At 44.2% G+C, this 21,130-nt stretch overlaps 1 protein-coding gene across 5 annotated transcripts in view; it reads right to left on the bottom strand.

Annotated features, from left to right (window-relative positions):
• Positions 1-21,130, bottom strand: part of MAST4 (microtubule associated serine/threonine kinase family member 4) — a 2,307,007-nt gene that overhangs the window by 43,056 nt on the left and 2,242,821 nt on the right. For all 5 annotated transcript variants that reach the window (XM_069627380.1, XM_069627381.1, XM_069627384.1 and 2 more), the window contains one exon: positions 10,956-11,078. In XM_069627380.1, coding sequence (XP_069483481.1) covers positions 10,956-11,078 — 123 coding nt within the window. The remainder of the gene's footprint in view (positions 1-10,955; positions 11,079-21,130) is intronic.

Below are 21,130 nucleotides of genomic sequence, written 5' to 3'. Positions count from 1 at the left end.
TAGAGTGCTTGAAGGATCTGTGCCAGAGTAAACATCTTGAACTTGTGCCTGTAACTCCCCAGGAACAAAAGGCGCAGGTCTAGAATGGGGTGCAAATCCCCATCTTTCTTTGGCACTAGAAAAATCGGTTGAGTCCCAGCCTCATCCTCATTTCGAGTGGTGCACCTGTTGTATGGCGCCTTACTCCAGAAGTGGCATTGCCTTCTCCAACAGGAATGCTGGAAGGCCCGGGGATGGTCTGGAGGGCATTGAGCAAAAGGGAGGCAGCATCCCTGGTGAATGATCTGGAAGGCACAGAGGAGGCAGACAAGGCAGCTCTCGGAGAACCTCTGAACGGACCCTGTCGGAACAGCTATATGGATGCCTTCTGGATGGGGCTTTACCTCTGCCCTACTGGGTGTAAGACGCGAAGAGACGAAAACCCCAACTCATGGGTGTCATGGGTTCTGTTGTTGCACCGTCAGACACATAGACTTGTCAGTTGCTTTAGAGAACTGGAATATTTGGACTCATCGGCCTTAGCTGTAAATAAATTGTTGCCATCAAATGCCAGATCTAGGATCTTTGTCTAGACATTTGGGGTCAAACTTGAGGTCCTTAGCCAAGTGTATCTCTTTAATACATGCCCCACTGACCATAGTCCTGGCCAAGCAGTCAGGAGAGTCCACCTGGAATGGAGGATCTGACGAGAAGATTCTTTGCGGTCATTCACAATGGTCTGAAAATCGTCACGTGTTTCCTCTTCTGGGATATGTTCAGCCACCTCCAAAATGGCTGGCCAAAGGCCAAAAAGAAAACCTGTCCAAAGGGCTATGATGGCTGTCAGCCCTAGGCTAGCTGAACCAAAAAACCTTTCCTTCCCAGAAGTCTCTTACTGTCCCTGTCCGGGGGGAAAGGAAGAAGACAATGTTATCCGTGGCTGTCTGGACCACAAGGGAAGCATGTGTCGACAAGTACAAAGGGGGAGATGATGCTGGCATACGTTTCTTTGCCAGACCATCTTCTACAATCGAGACTGAGACCGGTTTGGTCCACAGTTCCAGAATTGGAGCCTCACCACCCGGGTTAAAATGTAGGAGTGTCTCCTTAAAGTACCATTTGTCCAGGATGTCTTATCAAAGCTGCACCTTGGGCCTAGATAATGCAGATAACTGTAGGGTATCCACCACCTTCATACCATCAAGCACTGGAAATCTGCTTGAGGTTTACCTGGAGTTGGAGCAAGGCGCATGTCGAACTCTGGCAAATTAACTGAACTACTTGCACCTTGCAAGTCAGCTGTAAATTATTGCAAGTTACTATCATCTCATCTCCATACCATTCCTCGGGAAGTTCCTGACCTCTATAGGGCAGAAGGGATCCATCCCAAAGGGGGTGGTGCAACCCTCCTCATTATAAATGTCTTCTATGTGGGACAAAAGGAACAAGTTACTTACCTGTAACTCCTGTTCTCCAGCATGGGTCTTGCATGGATTCACACGCTCATGAATATTTGCTGTTGTCAGGCTGGGAATCCTCTGTAAAAAGAAAGCAGTGTCGCTTTAGACTGAAAACTGCTTATCTCCTCTATAACCTATCATTGTCCTTTGGGTCATACTGTCTACAGCCAACAACACTCGTCTGCTAAGATCCACCCTTGGTACAGCATGTAAAATGGCAGTATGAGCCAAGAAGAGCCATAGAGGGGAAGGAGGGAGGGTTTGCATGTGAATCCACACAACCATGGGAGGTGGTAAAGCTCAACAGAAGCATTGTACTTACCCCTGGAACAGACTCACATCAAGCAAACAGGTTGCATAGCACCACTTGGCTGACCCGGGCCTCCTCCCTGGAATCCCTGCCGATGCCATTGAATCTCGTTAAGGTGCAGGTAGACCTCCACGTAGCAGCCCTGCAGATGTCGAGCAGGGGAACACCAGAGAGAAACGCTGTAATTGCAGCAATGGCTCTGGTGGAATGGGCTCTCGGCCGGCTTGGAAGAGGTCGGTTGGCTAGATGACAGTGTATGGCACAGCCGGAGCGCCACATGGAAATGGAAGCCTTAGACAGGGCCAACTGAGATGTCTTCCGAAAATCCTATGTGCATGCCACATAAAACATCAAGGAATGCAAGTAGGGTTTGGAAGGAAAACTGGCAGAACCCAAGGGCTTGTTGAGATGGAACTCCAAAGAAACCTTCGGCATAAAGGTGGGATGGGTCCGCAGCACCACCTTTGTCAAGTGGAAGGTCAAGTACGGCTGTTTGCAGGAGAGGGACTGGATCTCCTGTATCTCCCTGTTGGCCTGGCCGATCTGATGGCCACCAGGAAAGCAGTCTTCCACGAGAGTAACTTCAGAGGAGCCTGATGCAATGGTTCAAATGGAGGCCCCATGTGTTTAGTCAAAACCATGTTGAGCGCCCAAGCTGGGGCAGGAGACTTCACCGGCAGTAAGGTCCAAAAGAGGCCTCTGAGGAACTCCTTGATGAGCCTGTGCAATCACAAGAAACGCTTCACAGGTGCCCGGGTGTACTGGGATATGGCAGCTATATGAACCTTGATGGAGGCGTGAGCCAGGCCAGCCTTGGCCAGCGAAAGCAGGTACGGGAGGAGCTGTGGAGTATTTATCCCCATAGTCGAAATCCTCTGAGTCCTGCACTACACTGTGAAGTGCTTCCATATGTGCCTGTAACAAGACAATGTAGGGGAAGGTCTAGCCTTGGCTAGGATTATCTTACACTCCAGCGGCAGGGAATAGTACCCAAACCCTAAGCCTGCAGGAGCTAGGCCATTAGGCTTAGAGATGCTGGGCCGTGGTGCACTATTATTCTGTTTTTTTCTGGAGAGACGGCCCGGAAGTGGAGGCAGCCATATGGATGGAGCTACTGACTGATGGAGGTCGGGGTACCAGGAAGAGAGCGGGGGAGCGTGTCCTGCCCTGCTTCCAGATGTAGAACATGTTGGTGGTGTTGTCCGTGAAGTTCCGAACCACCTTCCCCTGTAGCTGCAGCTCGAAGGACTTAAGGGCCCAGAATACTGGCCGGAGCTCCAAGAAGTTTATGTGCAAGTCTTTCTCCTTTGGGAACCAGAAGCCTCTGGCAATAGACTGCCCTGCATGGGCTCCCCGACCCTCTAGGGAGGTGTCTGTGGTGAACTTGGCCTGGTACGTAGGAATGCGAAAGTGGCGCCTTGAGTGAGATGCAGGCGCACTGCCCACCACTGTAGAGCCTGCAGGAAGGTGCAATTGAGGGCGATCTTGTCCGTCCAATTGCCTGAGATCTGCTGCCACATGGCATCTAGAAATTCCTGGAGCGGCCACATCTGGAGCCTGCCAAAGGGACCAGATGGATGCAGGAAGACATCATGCCCAAGATATACTTTATGGACTGGACTGTTGCGATGGACACTCCTGACAGCTACTGAACTGTCCCTAGGATGACCTTCTCCCTTGTCTTCTGAGGGGGTTGCCATACATGTGACCGTGTTGAGACGGGCACCCAGGAACAGTGTGTTCTGCAATAGCACCACACAGTAATTCGGATAGTTGATGGAGAATCCGAGCGAAGTCAGAAGGCGTATGCTCTCTGCTGTGTGCTGGCTCACCAGCAGGTGAGATCAGGAGCGAATGAGCCAGTCATCAACATATGGATAGATGTGTATGCCGCCGAGGCCCAGGTGCGCAGCTACCAGGGCCAAGCATTTTGTGAATACCCTGGGGGCCGATTACAGGCCTAAGGGCAGAGCCCTGAACTGGTAGTGCCGTCTCTGGACCACAAAATGCAGGAACTTCTGATGTTTTTGATGAATGGGATGTAAAAGTATGCGCCCTCCAGGTCCAGAGTTGCCAGAAAACCACCTTCCTCTAGCTGCAATGTGACCATCCTGAACCTTTGAGACTTTGTACTTGTTGGGGCGTCTTAAGTCCAGGATTGGTCGCCACCCTCCTGACTTCTTCTGTACCAGAAAGTATCCGGCATATACTATGGAGCACCTGCAACATGGCTTGAACCTCCTGCAGTGGTTGAGCCATGTGAAGTTCTTGACGTGCTATAGAGGAATGTGAGAGCACATCTAGCACCCATTTGTCTGTGGTGAGGTGTCTCCACTGCTCGACAAAGTTTGATAGCCGGCTTCCCAATGGGGAGCGAAAGTGGGGGCTCGGATCTGCGGCCGGTTCAGGCCTGCTTGGGCATCTGCGTCCTGGTCTGTGGATGACGACAATGCTGGCCTCCGCTTCCGTAGACCTGGGAGCGGCCGGCCCCTGTAAACTTCCTGGGTGGTGGTGTGGGAGGGCTGACGATAGGGAGTAGTGTACTTATTGGAGGACCTGGAGACTCTTCCCCGTGGTGAACAAAAGGATGACCTCTGCTGCTGGTACTCGAGAGTGTGTGCCGTCTCTGTGTCAGACTTGATAGCCTTGAGAGTCTCATGCACTGCCTTCCCAAACAGGTTGTCTACATTAAAGGCATGTCTACGACATTGCACTACACATCTGCTCGAAGGTTTGTTGGCTTTAGCCACCATTCGCACCGAAGGGCCACGCCATTCCTCATCTGGCAGAACCGTGTGTCTGCTATGTCTACTTTACCCTCCTGGAATAGGGCCAGCGCCTTGACCTTCTTGTCATCAGGAAGTAAATCCAGTACCAGCCCAAGCTTGTATCAAAGCCCCCTGTCGTAACAGGACAGGATGGGGAGGGCATTGGCAACCTTGATGGTGGAAGCTGCACTGCCCTCCTATTCTGGAGGTACCATGGACACAGACAAGGGATTGGACGAGCGCATCCTGGCGGCGGCTGACAGCAACGAGTCCGGAGAAAGCTGCAACCTGGGAGCTGAGTCCGGGATCAGTTATTTCTTTCCCAGCCTGTCCCACTTTGAAGAAGTGGTACTTGGAGTCTTTATAAAGGCCGATCCCTCCTCCTGAACATCGTTCAACAACAGAACCGACAATAGTCTTCCTTGAGGACTTGCGTCTTTGAAAAAGAAAATCTTCTCTGTCACCAGACTGAAGAGTTTGGACGCCTTCAAAATGATGGTGTGGAAGGAGCCAATTTCATCTGGCAACAAAGCCCGGGTGAGGTTGTCAGCATCAGTGGGAACATAATCTCCATACTCATCAGTATGAGTGGCAATGGTATCTGTGTCAGTGCCAAAGTCTCTGCGCACTGGCTCCTCTTCCACTGGAGTCAACGGCCTAGGGCCAGGAGCAACAGGTGACCTACGGGGTGGCGGCAGCGGATGCTTTGGTCTCGGAGCACTCCTGGTTGGCAGCCCAGGAGGACTTCAGGCCGGACCAGGCACAGGAGCAGCAGGTTGCCTCTGCTGAATTTCTGCCACCAAAGTGTACAGGTAGGTGAGGATGTCTGTACAGGACCCATAGCACAGTTTCACTCCGTTTCCCAGTCTCTACAGAGGCACTCGAATACTAACAATAGGTGCGAGTGAACATTTGATTGTTCACTTTTTAGGGTTACATTGTTTTTTTTTTAAATAATGCTTGATAGGAGCAAAATACACAGGAGAGCCAGGAATCATAGCATACATGATTACTAAGGAAGATGGAGAAGACAAAATATTTGACGTATAAACGTATATTGTCACAAGAGTAGGGGAATGCCATTTCATGTTGTCATGAGTCTGGAACAAATAGGATTTTATTTATTTATTTATTTATTTATTTATTGCATTTGTTACACGCCCAAACCCTTAGGTGCCACGGCGAGGTTACAGACAGCTTGATTAAAGACATTTGGTCACAGACCCTTACAAAGAAGACAGAGTTACGGATACATAATGATAGTTTTACAGGATATACACAATTAGAGATGGCAGAGAGTACAACTAGTACAAGTATAATTTGCAACTTCTGGGCACCCGATGCAATGTTAGTATTGATTAAATAGCCAGGTTTTTAGCACTTTTTTGAAACCTGAGAGAGTTTTCTCTTGTTTGATGTTTAGTGGGAGGGCGTTCCAATGTTTGGGTGCTAGGTATTGGAAACTGCTGCCTCCTGCTCTAGCGTTTCTATAGCGGGCATAGCTAAGAGTAGTTGGTTGTTGGATCTCAGGGTTCTAGTTGACTCTTTTTTGGTTATGGCACTATTCAGGTAGATGAGGGATTTTTCTTGGATGCATTTGAAGGTGATGCAGAGAGTTTTAAAAATGTTTCTGGCTTCAATGGGCAGCCAGTGATGATCTCTTCTAGTCTTAGAGATGTGATCATATGTTCTAATACCTAGGGCGGCTCGTAGAGCTTTATTTTGTATTAGTTGTAGTTTTTTGAGGTTGGTGGAGGAGGTGCCGAGTAGCAATATATTGCAATAGTCAGGTTTTGATAAAATCAGGCACCTCGCCAAGGTGATGCAATTGGTGGGAGTCAGGAACTGCCGGCTGAGGGTAATTAGTTTCGCGGTGTAGGACATGGAGGAAGCCAAGGTGCTAATATGCTTAGTCATTGCGAGGTTTGCATCCAGATAGACTCCTAAGGTTTTCACTTGCTTCAGGACAGGTATCATGTTACCATCAATATTAATGGAGCAATAGTCTGAATGAAGTGTAGATATTTTTGACTGGGAGCCCACAATGAGAATCTCTATCTTCTCATCATTAAGACAGAGGCTGTTGAGTGCCATTCAGTTTTGTATTATGGCATAGGTTTCATTAATTGCCATTGTGTCTTGGGTGTAGTTCCCTGAGAGTGGACTGAGGATCTGGGTGTCATCTGCAAAGTTGGTGTAGATGACACCCATACCATCTAATGCTGAGAAAAGGAGCTTAGTGTATGCATTATAAAGAGTAGGGGAGAAGCAAGAACCTTGAGGTACTCCAATAGGGAATGGGATAGGGTCTGCAGCTTCTTTACCTATAGAGACTCTGGAGGTTTGTTCGGCTAAGAATGATTTAATCCACAAGGTGACGTCAGTAGAGAAGTTGAAGTCTTTAGCTAGTGTGGCGCAGAGTTTATAGTGATCCACAAGGTCGAACGCTGCAGATAGGTCCAATAGAAGGAGAATGCAAAGTTTACCTGAATCCCTGATGGTGTCCATCTGAATGTTTAAGTCCAACAGTGCAGTTTCCGTGCCATGGTTGGGTCTGAATCCAGCTTGTCTAGTGCCCAGGAGCTGGTTGTGTTCCAGATGGGTTTGTACTTGGTTGTAGGCTATTTTGTCAAGTATTTTAAGTAGAAACGGGACTGTGGTTATTGGCCAATAGTGGGCATGGTTGGATCTAGGGAGTTTTTTTTAGTAGGGGTGTAACCCAAGCTTCTTTGATGCTGGCTGGGACTAATTTGGTCTTGAAAGAAGCGTTAACAAAGTTAGTTATGATAGGAGGGAGAGTGTGGGCACAGGATTTGACTACTTGCACTGGGACAGAGTCTCCTTTGCAGTTAGAAGCTTTAAGTTTAGATTTGGTGTCGAACACTGATTCTTGCGTAACTGGAGTGAAGGAGAACTTGGGGTTGGCATTCCCAGTTGAGTACTGGATGTGGTTGCCAGTGTGGGATTTGTCGACAAGAAGTTGCCTTTTGGTTGTGATTTTTTTTTGAAGGAGGTCGATATTGGCAGCTAAGGCATCTTGAATTGTAGTACAGCATTCTTTGCTGGAATAAGTGGGGATTGAGGTTGGGGAGGGATTTTACAATTCTCTCAGGATGGAAAAAAGTTCTTTGGAATTAGAGGCAGCGTTATTAATGCGAGTGTTATAGGCATTGGCTTTGTACGTAATGATGGCTGTTTTATAGGATTTGTTTGCCGCCTGGAGGGCTTGGGCAGACTCAGTGGTGGGGTGTCTCCTGTGGGCATGTTCAAGGGCACATTTATTTCTCCTGATTAGAACTAGGTCATCATTAAACCAGAAGCAGGATTGCTTGACAGTGCATTTTGTTTTAGTAGTTAGGGGAGCTATGGCATTAACAGTGGTGGTAAGACAGTTATGATATATGTCTGCAAGAAGGCAAGGGTTATCACCAGAGGTAGGCAGAGAGTCTAACATTTTGCAAAGCAATGGAGTAAGATTTTCCGGCGTGAGCTTGCAGGGATTTCTAGTTTGATAGGTGTTGGTTACCTTCGGTTTAGTGGGACAGGGTTCATCAGCGATAAGGGTGAACTTAATAAGGTGATGGTCTGTCCAATCTAGGGGGAGATTGAGTCAATGGTGATGGTAGTGTTGAGCGAGAGGATCCAATCTAATGTTCTGCCTTTATTATGAGTGGGGGCGTTCACTAGTTGGGTGAAGCTCATGTCCTTGAGGACCGAGTGTAGGGCTTCAGCTTTAGGATCTAGGCTGTCATTAAAGCCTAAATTGAAATCTCCAAGAAGGATGCATTTAGTGTTGGGTTTGATGAGAGGAGCTAATGATAAAGGAATGTCTGCTTCGGGATGATTGTTAGAGTTTGGTGATATATAGATCACTATGAAGTTGATAGTTGTTTTTTCATTGGTGGCAAATATAGCTAGTAACAATTCGTAACCCACAATACAATGGGACATGATCTCAGATTGAATTTAGTTTTGGCTATGATGGCTACTCCACCTCCGTGAGAGTAGGACCTATCGGTTCTTAGGATGGTATAATCTGGTGGGATTGCCAACATCAGAAGAGGCCCAGAAGCTTGATGGAGCCAGGATTCTGTGATTATTGCAATGTCTAGTTTTAGCTCTATGATGAGGTCATCTATTTCGATGACGTGAGCTCCTAGAGAGCGGGCATTAATGAGGGCCCAATGAAAGTCCGTAAGGGGTTTCGGCCTGCTGAGATCAGCAGCTGTGGAGGTTTCTGGGTGCGAGATAGTAGGAATTGGTTTAGTAGGGATTGTGGGCTTGTGTTGACAGCAGCGCTTCAAAGGTGGTGTCTGCTTGAGATATTTTTGGTCTGGTGTGATGCAATGGGGGTGATACTTAGTTCTTGATCATAGGCGTTGGAGTCTAGACTTGCCCAGAGTGGGGATGGAATGGTTCTCTTTGAGGATATTGTGCATTCACAACTGATACGCTGTTTGGGTGGTGGTGTGCATGTTTGTGCTGTGGGTGTGGCCGTAGGAGTCCATAACAATTGGGTGGTTGGTTGTGAAGGGTGGTAGCGAGGGTAGGAATAGAGTGGGACAAGGAATGGGGTGATGCCAGTGTCAGGGCAATTTGGAAAGTCCATTATTGTGGCCGACATAGTAGCTCCCAGTACAGGTTGTGCTGTTTTGAATCATACAGTAGGGGAACATGACACTAGCTATCCAGCCTAGCATGGTTGGGGGCACCTGGCGCGGATTCCAACAAGGCGCCGTGGCAATGCATAAAAAAATATATTTTTTTCTACTCTTTAGTGCTTGAAAGGCAAAAGCAGTTGAGCAATTGCAGCAGTCAGACTAACAACAATGTTCATAAATGTATAATCTGATCATTCACATTGCCATGAACATCTTAGCTTTTGCTGACTTGTGTACAAATCACAATCTCCACCTGTAAATGGAGTGTTCAGAATTTGGCCAAGGGAATAGTGCAAATACTTTGCAATACAAAGCAATAAATACATGTGCAAATGAATCTAAAGCGACTTGGTCATGCTCGAGTGATGGCGTATTCAAAAAAGTACACAACGAAAGGTTTACTAATGGCATCCATTTCCTCACACTGTGAGAGAACTGTACTCTGTAGCAGGTGTAAGGGAAGGTGGTGGTTTAGGTGACGTATCACTCATCTGTCTACTTTTGATAGTTTCATATGTTTTAGATAACAGAAATGAGCTCACAGTCTCTTGAAAAATGTGACCAGAAACTCATGAAGCAAAAGATTAACAGGGTGTGCGTGATAATTGATTTTCCCTCCACAACCCAGTGTACCCCAGAGTTCAATCTTGAATGAACCGGTTATTCGGTACTGGAGTAATGGTTGCACTCATACAAGTCTTGCCTAGCAGGAAACACTTCAAATATATAGGCTAAGTCATCCATTTGGAGTTGTATTATTTATGTGGTTGGATGAGCTGCAAACTTTAGGTCACTATTGCTATAATGTAAAAATATATAAATTATAGCATACATTCTAGCTATACTGCTTTAGAAGTAGCATTACCTGTTCAGGGAACCAAAACTTGCGATAACGTACGTATTTTCGTGCTTCTACCTCATAGACCATTGTGAGTAAAGCATTTTAGTGTGCCTTTGATAAATGTCCTTCATCGGGACACAAAAAGAATTCACTAAAAGCTTCTGAAGTTTGGGAGAAAGATGCATGTAGGGATCAGTGCCATACAACCTACAAACAGCCTCCGTTGTCCTGCGGTGTTCAAAAACAGACTATTCTTTCTTGGTATATGAAATATTCTTCTCTTTAAAAAGGCCCCAAACCAGCTGAAAAGTGCTTGCAAGAGTTAACTCAATGCAAGGGCGCTTTAAAATATGTATCAAGGAACAGTCTTCTCCAAACATAACATTTCATGAAGACTTTCTTCTGATGTGTGACTCAAATGAAGCTTCATAGAAAGAAGTGAGAACATATTCAAAAGCCACTGAAGAAAATCATGTTTGGATGTTCATTTGATCAAGCACGGAAGAATGGAAATGCTCAGACTTATCAGGATTGAAAGACGTCCATTTTACGTTGCATTGGGATTTCAGTAGAAGGCACATTCCCCCCTCAGTTATTTTAAATTGGATAAAGTACCGTGCTTTTCGTCCCAGTTGTCTAAAGGCAGAGAGAAAAAGGAAATTAAGTAGAGACATGGATAGGACATCCGCAGATTTAGGAAGGATATCCATGTGCAGTTCCACCATGCTCCGAATCAATGTGCGCAAACACATTTGGAATCCTCTCTTTAGGTCAAGAGTGCCAGTTATTAACTACAGTTTTTATTTAACATTATGCACATTGCCATCCGTCCAGTATTTGTTTGCATTTTGTCCATTTTTTTAAGATTAATAACAAAGGATACCTGTGTAAATGAATACATTCAACACAATCATGAGGCTAACCTAAAGAACATACCTTCAACAGCAGCTCCATAACCTCTGTATGAACAAGCCCATGTACCGGCTCTCCATTCATATGAGTAATCAAATCTCCTGCCTTAAGGCCAGTCTGATACGCAGGACTTCCTTCTTCAACACTCTAAAAATGGAGGTGGAAAATGTACAATTTAAATCAAAAAGAAATTGATCACTTTTTATAATATGCAAACTATGAGTGGAGAATCAAAGTAAAAACAATAATCTGCCAAAATCAATCCATCTACAAGCAGAATACAGCTAAAATAAATATGTTTGGGGCCCATGACCACGGGCAAAACCCACACTTTCCTTTCTCTACCAATATGCTACCACCTCTACTGCAGTAGTGCTGAACCTTTAATGCATGGAGGCCTTGAAACAGAAGGAGCCAAAAGGGCACTAACACCTCATTAGCCTGCATATCTACAGGCTGCTTTGAGTAGTAAGACATTTGCTTTACTTCAATGTTCCTTCAAACTGTTATGCATTAGGAGACAAAGTTTTCAATTTTTTTTGGGCAAAGATTTTGAGCGCATACTTTTCAGTCTCAGAGGGATGGTGATCTGGAATTTTGAGCGTGGGCCCAAAGCTTTTCTGTTTTGATGAAAGGGGCTGTGTGCTCCATAACACACAATGTTTGCAGATGCATGCACATTCACCCTGGATCTATGTTACTGGAATGCCAATAGTTGACCTGTAAGATTTAAGAATGGGTCTAAAGCAAGCACTTTAAAACTGAGCCCTCTTACATGAATTGGAAATGGCATTTATCTATTTTTTGTATCTGGTTATTTATAAATATGAAAATTATTCACTTTAAATGCTGATTAATGACGCTACAATTACAACTTTTTTTATTGATTATTTCCCAATCATACCAGTGTAGTTTAATACATAGAAAACAAACTAATTGGTTGGGCCATGCCTTCAGTTCCATAGGCTAACCCGCTTTTGTTTTTTAGTTATGCTTCTTAGGCTAAACCAGAAATAAATACTCTTTTGGGATATTTTAGGGCACCCCTCAATATTTGAACCCACTTAAGGCATCACAATATACCTTGAGGGTGTCAACCGTGCCTGACAGATGAGGTCGCACAGTACCAATGTTTCTTTTGCTTTAAAAACTGTACAGATGAGTGGTCCCATCAGTCATTAATGCCAGATATATTCTTCATAGACTAGACCTTTATTATCCAATGAGGGAAGAGGAGGGTAATTAATATACCGAGAGTGACATTTGGATAAACTGCTATTTTTTCACATTAAAGGGCAGTTTCGTTAACACAGCACCACTTATTTGGCCACAAATAGTCTGGAATTGTGTCCACTACAGTGGCATGGTCTATGTATCCATCATTAGGAAGCTACATCTACTACATGGCTTATCATGTCTGCAGAGGACAGAACATTCCACTTGGAAGTACATAAATGCAATCGAGTTCCCACCCTACCCATTGAAGATTTCATTTTTCATTAAATGTCCTCCACCCGATATCACCTATAAAACAGTAATTCTGTGTACAATATCAAGAGTTGCTCAAGGATCTTTGGGGTAACATGCTTATTTACTGTAAAGCGCTATTAGTGTAATGCTATTTTTATGATTTTGAACAAGCGCTATAAAGTAGATTCAGAGAGGTGATCATTAGTCTACCGAAACTGGCTGAGGGTACAGAATGCCATCACCAGCCAAAACTCTTACATTGACCCACTTTGATTACTTCTGGGGGATCCAGGCCCATAGCGGAATTGGCAAACGTAGGCACTATAGTCATGCCACCATTCAAATGTTACCTTTCAATGTTTGGCACTTCCTAGGCCAGTGCGAGTTGCTGTTGACTTTGTACAACTCTGCCCCTCTGAAGCATTATTATATTTAATAATGTCCAGAGTAAGGGTCTTAATGTACAGTACAGTAATCATCAACTACCAACCAACCAACACTCGATCTGTAGTGGGTGAATGTTCGGGTCTGGTGACTGCCGTTTACTTTTTCATTAAGGTTTTGGTTTTACAGTAGGACAACGTTATTTTCAGCAAATTATCGTCCAAGATTTCTAGTCCCGTATTTACAATAGCCAAACCACGAGTAGGTATATATTACTGGACGTACCTCTCCAGAATGAAATGGGGATTCTGGCGTGTTCTTTGCTTCTACTAATGTATTAATCACACTCACCTGCCGGGGGTCATCTAGTAGCATTGCAGTCTGCAAGGGGTGATCTATTATTGATGATGCATCTATTCCAGTAATGCACCCCCCCCACCACCCCCGAGGCATTAAGACTTACAGGCCTCTTGGATACTAATTGACACTTGGACCATAATCAAAAATCCCAAAGTGCCCTCCCAACTCTGCCATATGAGGACCACCATATGGCAGCTTTCAGCATATCTAGCAAAGCATCTTAGCATTCTAAGAGCTGTTAAGTAGAACATGTGTGTGAATATCCTAGTGCAGCAATTTCTAAGCTGTGCTGGCCCTCACAGCCAGTACCTTGCATCCCCCATACAACAAGGTTTGCGATCATATTCTGAAGTGCAGCAAGACAAATGCGTACCTGGTGAGAGGTTTGTTTCTGTGATATATATATATTCCAAAGGCATACAATTCTGCATATTGATAAACTATTTGTAATATGCTGCCGTTGAAGTTTCTGACGGAACTCCCACCGGGAGTACTGACAGCAGTCCTTCCACTGGATGAAGTGAATGTGGGAATTTGGTCCTCTCGAGCTTATCAATTCAACTTTCCATTTGTTGTTTTACACTTTTATCTGTTGTTTCTTCTAAATGCCACTTTTATTATGGTCAATGTTTTTAATGTTAACAAATAATATTTGTAAACAACAAAAGGAAATTAGCATTTGACCATTGTTTCAATTACTGCAAAGATGAAATGTAGCTAGTTCAACCCGACCCCTCCACCAACTCAATGGCATTACAGTGAGAGAGGGAAACAGAGGGATGTGTGGATTAGCCAGAGGGAGAGCTGCAGTCATGGCAACCCTATGAAGAACAATGGCCTGATGGGATTACAGCAACCGGAGCATTTTCAGTCTAGAAACCCAAAGGAAGACTAAATCAATAGGGCACTGCCAAAAAGGTCCAAACCCAAATTCGTGGTGTCCCTTTTTTATATCGGGTGCTGCACGTTATAATCAACAATCTTATTAATTGTTGGCCATTTTAGATTACGGTGAACAATTAATAAGATTTTTGAATGTAACATTTATGAAAAGTTACATAAGAATAATAATGGTAGCATCTAGAGCATACGTTCAAAACCAGTTTAATTGGCCGATCCTTCTTTTCCCAAGTCCGTCTCCAGTCTTCAACACTGCCAATGTTCTGGCTATAAAGCTTGTATAAGCTTATTTTAAATTTAAAAACGGCACAGAATGTCACTATGGGCAGTGGGAAAATATAACGAGTATGTCCCCTAATAAGGCCGAGTTGAGAAATGTCTTGTTTAACATTACGAAATGGTCATGGGATCTGAAGGTACGAAAAGGTATTTGCTGGTTCTCAGGAGTATTAAAGCATTTCCCCTTTTCCAATCAGCGGCACCCTTTTATCATTCTTAAGTTACTTTATAGGCATGCAACCTAGCACAACTTCATCACCACCCCATAACCTTACCTAGATGCACAAATCTAGCACAACTTCATCACCACCCCCATAACCTTACCTAGATGCACAAATCTAGCACAACTTCATCACCACCCCCATAACCTTACCTAGATGCACAAATCTAGCACAACTTCATCACCACCCCCATAACCTTACCTAGATGCACAAATCTAGCACAACTTCATCACCACCCCATAACCTTACCTAGATGCACAAATCTAGCACAACTTCATCACCACCCCCATAACCTTACCTAGATGCACAAATCTAGCACAACTTCATCACCACCCCCATAACCTTACCTAGATGCACAAATCTAGCACAACTTCATCACCACCCCATAACCTTACCTAGATGCACAAATCTAGCACAACTTCATCACCACCCCCATAACCTTATCTAGATGCACAAATCTAGCACAACTTCATCACCACCCCCATAACCTTACCTAGATGCACAAATCTAGCACAACTTCATCACCACCCCATAACCTTACCTATATGCACAAATCTAGCACAACTTCATCACCACCCCATAACCTTACCTAGATGCACAAATCTAGCACAACTTCATCACCACCCCCATAACCTTACCTAGATGCACAAATCTAGCACAACTTCATCACCACCCCATAACCTTACCTATATGCACAAATCTAGCACAACTTCATCACCACCCCCATAACCTTACCTAGATGCACAAACCTAGCACAACTTCATCACCACCCCCATAACCTTACCTAGATGCACAAATCTCTTACGTGTGTTTAGCGTGTCTTCCCCTTTACCCTCGTCTGCTATCCTTTGCTATTCTCTCGCAGTCCAAAAGCTGGATGCCCCTGGGCGGGCCTTTTTAAGCAACTCTCCGAACAAGCCTCTGTGCTGTTGCACCACTACACCAGTGACTGCCATAGTTTAAAAGTCTTCACCTGACATATGTATATATTTAAAACATTCACCAACAATCAACATGTAGCAAACATAGCATTTATTCAAAAAGCACACACTACAATTTAAATAATTAGCAATACATTTAAATGACCTCAAAAAATACATCAAACTTAGAAGAAGATGCTTTTAATATCTGCAGACCATATGTCATGCCAAGCAACCAACATTTATATGTATTCCATTTGGCAATTGGTCTCATAGAGGACAATAAATGACTTTTTTTAAATCTGCAGAAAACAAAACATATGCGACTTTCAAAACATAGAACACATGCTTATGATCAGCTTCCAATCAGACACTTTATTTTGAAGAGTATAAATCACCATACTGGCAGGACAGAAAAACGGAGAAGTATTATGCAAAGAAACCATTCCGAACCAAACAAGGAGCCATATCACTGAAGCTGTGCACTACTTCGTGTACAACTTCTTTCGTGGATGCACGAGCACTGGTGCAGTCACATAACCATACATGCCACCAAGCCACGTGTGCATTTGGGGAGGCTCAGACAGTTGTTTTTCATTGCTTTCCTGGGACTTGCAGTCCTGGATTTAGAATGCAAAAGAAAAACTACAAGGCCCAGAAAAACACTGACAGGTCCTAGGCGGCACAGAATAAACGAGGAATAAATGAACATGCTCTAATAATATAAGCAATCTGTGCACATATTTACTTGCAGGCAATAACAGAGCAGTGGCAGTCCTAGGGTACACTGCCTTTACATTGTTGGAGTGCACGACCTACTCAAGCTGACCAAGAACTAAGGTTATGAACAAACTAGGGACAGGGAATGGAGGATATTACTACATGATTTAACATTTAGAGAGTAGTCCTGATGGCAGAAGGTTGGTGAGGTGGGTTGGGCCGTTAGTTTGGATAGAAGGATTTGCGGTTTCGGGGCTCCTTCCATTGCTAGCAGGGGGAGATTAAGCCTCGTTTTGAAGAGTTCCAATGAAAAGAGGGCCAGCATTCCAGTTGAGGAGGGAAAGTAGGGAAAATGAGCAGAAGCAGGAAGAGGCTCAGGGGAGGAGTGGGAGATTGATAGGTTGGGAGGAGTTGCGGGGCATAGAGTTTGAGAGGGAGAGTATAGTGAGGAGCGGTCAGTGAGGCAATAGCAAGACCATGCACTAATGTATAGAGTAGAAAATAGAAGGAGGCATTGAAAGAGCGCAATTTTCTATTCTGTGCCTTCCAATGTGGCATAAACAGGGGTGGACTGCCTAATTGGAAAAAGGGGGCAGGCAGGTCGCTGTCAAAATGAATCCCAAGGTTCTGAGTAATGGGCCTGAGGATGAGGGGGTCAGGCGAAAGAGGGAGGAGAGTGGGATTGGTGTTGGAGGCAGGTAGAAAAGAGATTCTGTCCTTGAAGAGTTTAGCACGATGCAGTGTCGCCTCATCTAGTGGCAGATGGCAGTCAGGCAGTTGATTATGCATTTGGGATTCCAGGGGTGAAAAGTTGGAATAATAATATTGGAGTATCGTCGGAGAGGAAGTGATATTTAAAGTCAAAGGAGGACATGTGTTTGCTGAAGAAGGAGGCATATGGGTTAAAGTCTGGCCCAATACTGATCCTTGAGGAAATCCCACGGGAAAGGATGTTGGGGAGTTGGCGCTGTAGTCTCAGGAGAGGAAGGGGGAGCTGTCAGAGAGATGGGAGGACACACAGTTAAGTACAGTGTCCTTGAAGCTAAACAGGTAAAGAATTTGAAGGTGGGAGGATCCAAAGTGGCAAAGGCAGCGGAAAGGACTAAAAAGATGGGATGCGAAAAGGTGAAAGTGGTGGGCTAGCTCACTGGGTTGGGTGGTGCAAGGGCAATAAACTCTTATAGCACATGTGGGTCCTTCTACCAATGCCCGTTAGGTGCTATTTCATCTCAATACGTATGCATGCAGGAGAGTGATTTGCACTGTATCAATATAACCTTCCTTCCCATTACACTTTATAAGGACAGCTCAGCAGGTTAAGGGACTGGCTGATGACATCTGTTTACAACACATAGATCACTTTTTGAATGCTGACAAGGACACAAAAAAGTGAGATGCTTTAACCTATAATTGTTGTTTTTAGTTATGACCCTAAGTAGGTAAAGCTGGAGACATAGGTACAGAAAGGTGTAAACAATTATAAGAAAGCTATATTGACATGTTCCCAACTGAATTGTTCCTTGGAACCATATTATGAGTTATTTGCCAACTCATTAGTTCTTGTTTCATCGCCCTTTGGAAACATGTCTGTAGCAGTTTGTGAATATAAGAGCTGTATTAGCAAAGACTAATAGGAAAGTAGGCAATATTGATAAATGATATAGTGCAAACCACAAATGGACAGGTGTATTGGCTTAATAATGTGTTTTCCTCCACTAATGCCCTAATTCTGATGGCTGCAGATTTTCTGTAGTAAGAAGCCCAGCACACAACGCATCCGTGCAGTCACAACCTTTCACAGATGTGTCTCCTCTCATGGCAAAAACTATAGTTCCTCTTGGGTCCTTGCACCTTTCACCAGAGACGCGCAGTCAATCCAAGGTGATATCTGCCAGGTGCATGCGGGAGATGTGCAAGGGTAAACATGATGGCCGTCACCGCGCCCTTCATTTTAGTGGGCAGCAGGGGGTTTCAGCAGATGCAAGAAGAAAACAGGCACAATAAACTGGAATGAATACATTCTGGGGTAGCATCCAAATTGACATCCTTCATGGCATGAGCAAACACCAACATCAGCGAGGACTTCTAAAATGGGGTGGGGGCCAGTGTAGACTTTTCCCAAGCTTAAGAGATGAGAATGTGCCGATCCAGAGCAAACCTGCACCCATGTTTTTGACATGGGTTTCATGTGGGTCTGCAGCCATCAGCAGGAGGCTGTCAATGATCTCCTTTCATCAGTGAGATAGCTGACATAGCTGGATAGTACTGTAAGAGGATTCAATTCAGCACTACAGCCAAGTCAACGCCTAGTCTAGAATACTGAATGAAAACCCTTATTGATATATCTTTATGTCCAGTTCATGCGTTCTGGATGACTACCCCTATATAACACCCCTCTCTTGGAATCCTCCTGACCCCACTGAACCAAGAAGTAGTTCTGTTTTGCAAGTTAAAAGGTTTATTTGAGAAGTAAAGCAATATATATCTATCACACTTTATAATAAATTAATAATTGAATATCACACTTAATCTGAGATGATAAAGATTAACAACGGAGAATCTGGCACTAGCACACTTCTTGATAATCACTAAGGAGTTGACATGAAATGGATAAGATAGCAACAATACTTTTATGGTTTCAAATGGATGCAATGTGGAATGAAATGCAGTACAGAAAATAACTTGATAGGATTTCAGCAAAAGACAATGTAATCACTTTCTTGGACAATTCACCCCCCCCCCCTTTTATGCTATGCAAGGAAATGGAAGGAAGGCACACAGTTCTCAGAAATGCAATCAAATGTGATTCAGTTCACCCAGCAACTTAGACTACAGACGTTGAAAACACAGGCCCAAATGCTTTTAAATGTGCTGACAATGTAGAAAAAAATATGCTAAAATGCTTTTAATTCCCTCTAGGAGGTTCAGGGTGAGTGAAATCAAGTTAATATTAGTCCAGGCTCACTTTAGCAAGGATCTAGGAGTAATTGGTAGGTTAAACGAATTTTTGGCAAATGAAAGCAAGAAGCTTCTGTTTTCACACATGGAGAAATTTGCAAATCGCGGCAAAATTCGCGAGTGCGTTTTTCACGATTACGGCAAAACTATAGGGGGTAGGAATGCGGTTCTAGGTTCGTAGGAAAGCCACGATTCTAAGCTTTCTGAGGAAAGTTACTGCAAGTCTTTAGGACAAACGGTCACGTAGATATGAGCGATTAAATAAAGGTCGTTTTTCAGATTTGAAATTTTAAAGTTCAAAAAGACAAGTGCAGCTTGCAACTAGAAAATGACAAGTGACAGCTTTACAAATGACAGGTGACAGTTTTACTCAAGTTAAAATAGCTTGCATTAGATTATTTTAACTAAGAGATTGGGTTCTGCACAGTTTTCTAGGTACTCACACTATATACTTGAGTTAAATGGGCCTCGCCACGGATTTGGTCAGGTTTTAGACTGGACTCTGGTCTCTGCACTTCACAGTGATCTGGGTCAGCTCTCTCTGGTTCTGCTAACAGGTCAGCTCTACTCTGCTGGTCTGATCTGGGTCTCTGAAGGTTGATGGAGGTAAAGTATGGATTTTCCCGGCAGAGCGACCCGCAGCAAATGGATTTGAAGGTCCCTATCTGTCCTGTCTGTCTGCTTTTATCTGTTTTTTTTAAATGGGTGTGTGTGCAGCATCACTAGACCCTACCCCTCTCCACTTGCCATTGGCCAAGCTTTCATTTCTCCCCTGATTGGGGGAACTAAGTTGTGTCAGAGTGATGTCATTTTACAGCCTGCAGAGAGTCCACTCCTCCTGTCAACTTGCACACAAATCTAGATTTGAACCAAATACATATTTGCAGAGGTACATATTGTTTTAAAATCATATGCACCCATCATGCATTACAGGAGGGATACCTTGTCCAAATCTGCTCTTCCTGAGGGCTTGCATTCAGAAATGGCAATATTTTGCACTTTTTAACTGGTTTGCAATACCGGACATTAACCCAAATTTACACACACGTGCGCAAGGAGTATGGACATTAGTTGATGAAGTGTCAGATTTTTCACATGCACACATTTTGAGTAATATCCTCTTTTCCGCTAAAACCCCCCTGAACATACCACCGGTTCTAAAAACCTCTTAAAATGTGGGCAGAAAAATCACAAGAATTATGGTATCATTTATAAAATTTTCACATGTCCGCTCTATGAGTTATTCATCTTTTTAGAGTTATGTTCTGGCCCCAAAGGGGTGTGGTTTTCCCCCAGCACAAGGTTGAATTTCTGGTTTTTCCAGTTCTGCCAAGCCAGCTTGCTCTCACAGGCAGTGCCCCTCCTTTGTCCTTCCAGGAGGAAGCTACATTTACGACATCTGCAATAAACCATCTGCCTGGGTCAGGACAGGGCTTTGTTCAGAGCTCCTGTATTCTGTGGGGGCTCCCCTTAATTCAATTATCAGAGAGATGGCATATCCTTAGTGTGGCCAGCAAAAGGCAGATAGGCCTGGGAACACAGCTGTGACTCAAGTTTCACTCCTGATGGGGGGTAGTTGCCAGGCAAAATTGGAATCTCTTTAAGCCAGTTTTTAGCTACATGTCATTTCTGTTCCCCAGTTTAAGTCAAGACATTTTTTTACATATGCAGCTAGGATGCTGATTCTAAGTTTAAAACTATGACATTTAAACAATTGCAACCTATGTGACACTCAAAGTAGGTCACTCATTTCTTTTAAACATTTAGATTTGTAGTGTCTTTCAGTCCCAATTTACTTAAACTGCTGAAATCCACAGCTCAGCCAGTCTTGTTATAAACCTTCAAGTCACTTCAGAATATAACTTTACATTGGATCCACCTCTCAGTAAGTCTTTCTTTGGCTTGCTTTGGGTTCATTTATTCAGTTTTCTACAAAATCTGGTGGTTTTAAAACGCCGGCTTTTGGATAGTGGTGAGTACTGGTACT

The sequence above is a fragment of the Ambystoma mexicanum genome, chromosome 6p (genome assembly GCF_040938575.1).
Source record: "Ambystoma mexicanum isolate Mex_15411 chromosome 6p, UKY_AmexF1_1, whole genome shotgun sequence".
Classification (NCBI taxonomy): Eukaryota; Metazoa; Chordata; class Amphibia; order Caudata; family Ambystomatidae; genus Ambystoma; species Ambystoma mexicanum.
This window is presented reverse-complemented; position numbering and strand designations above follow the sequence as displayed.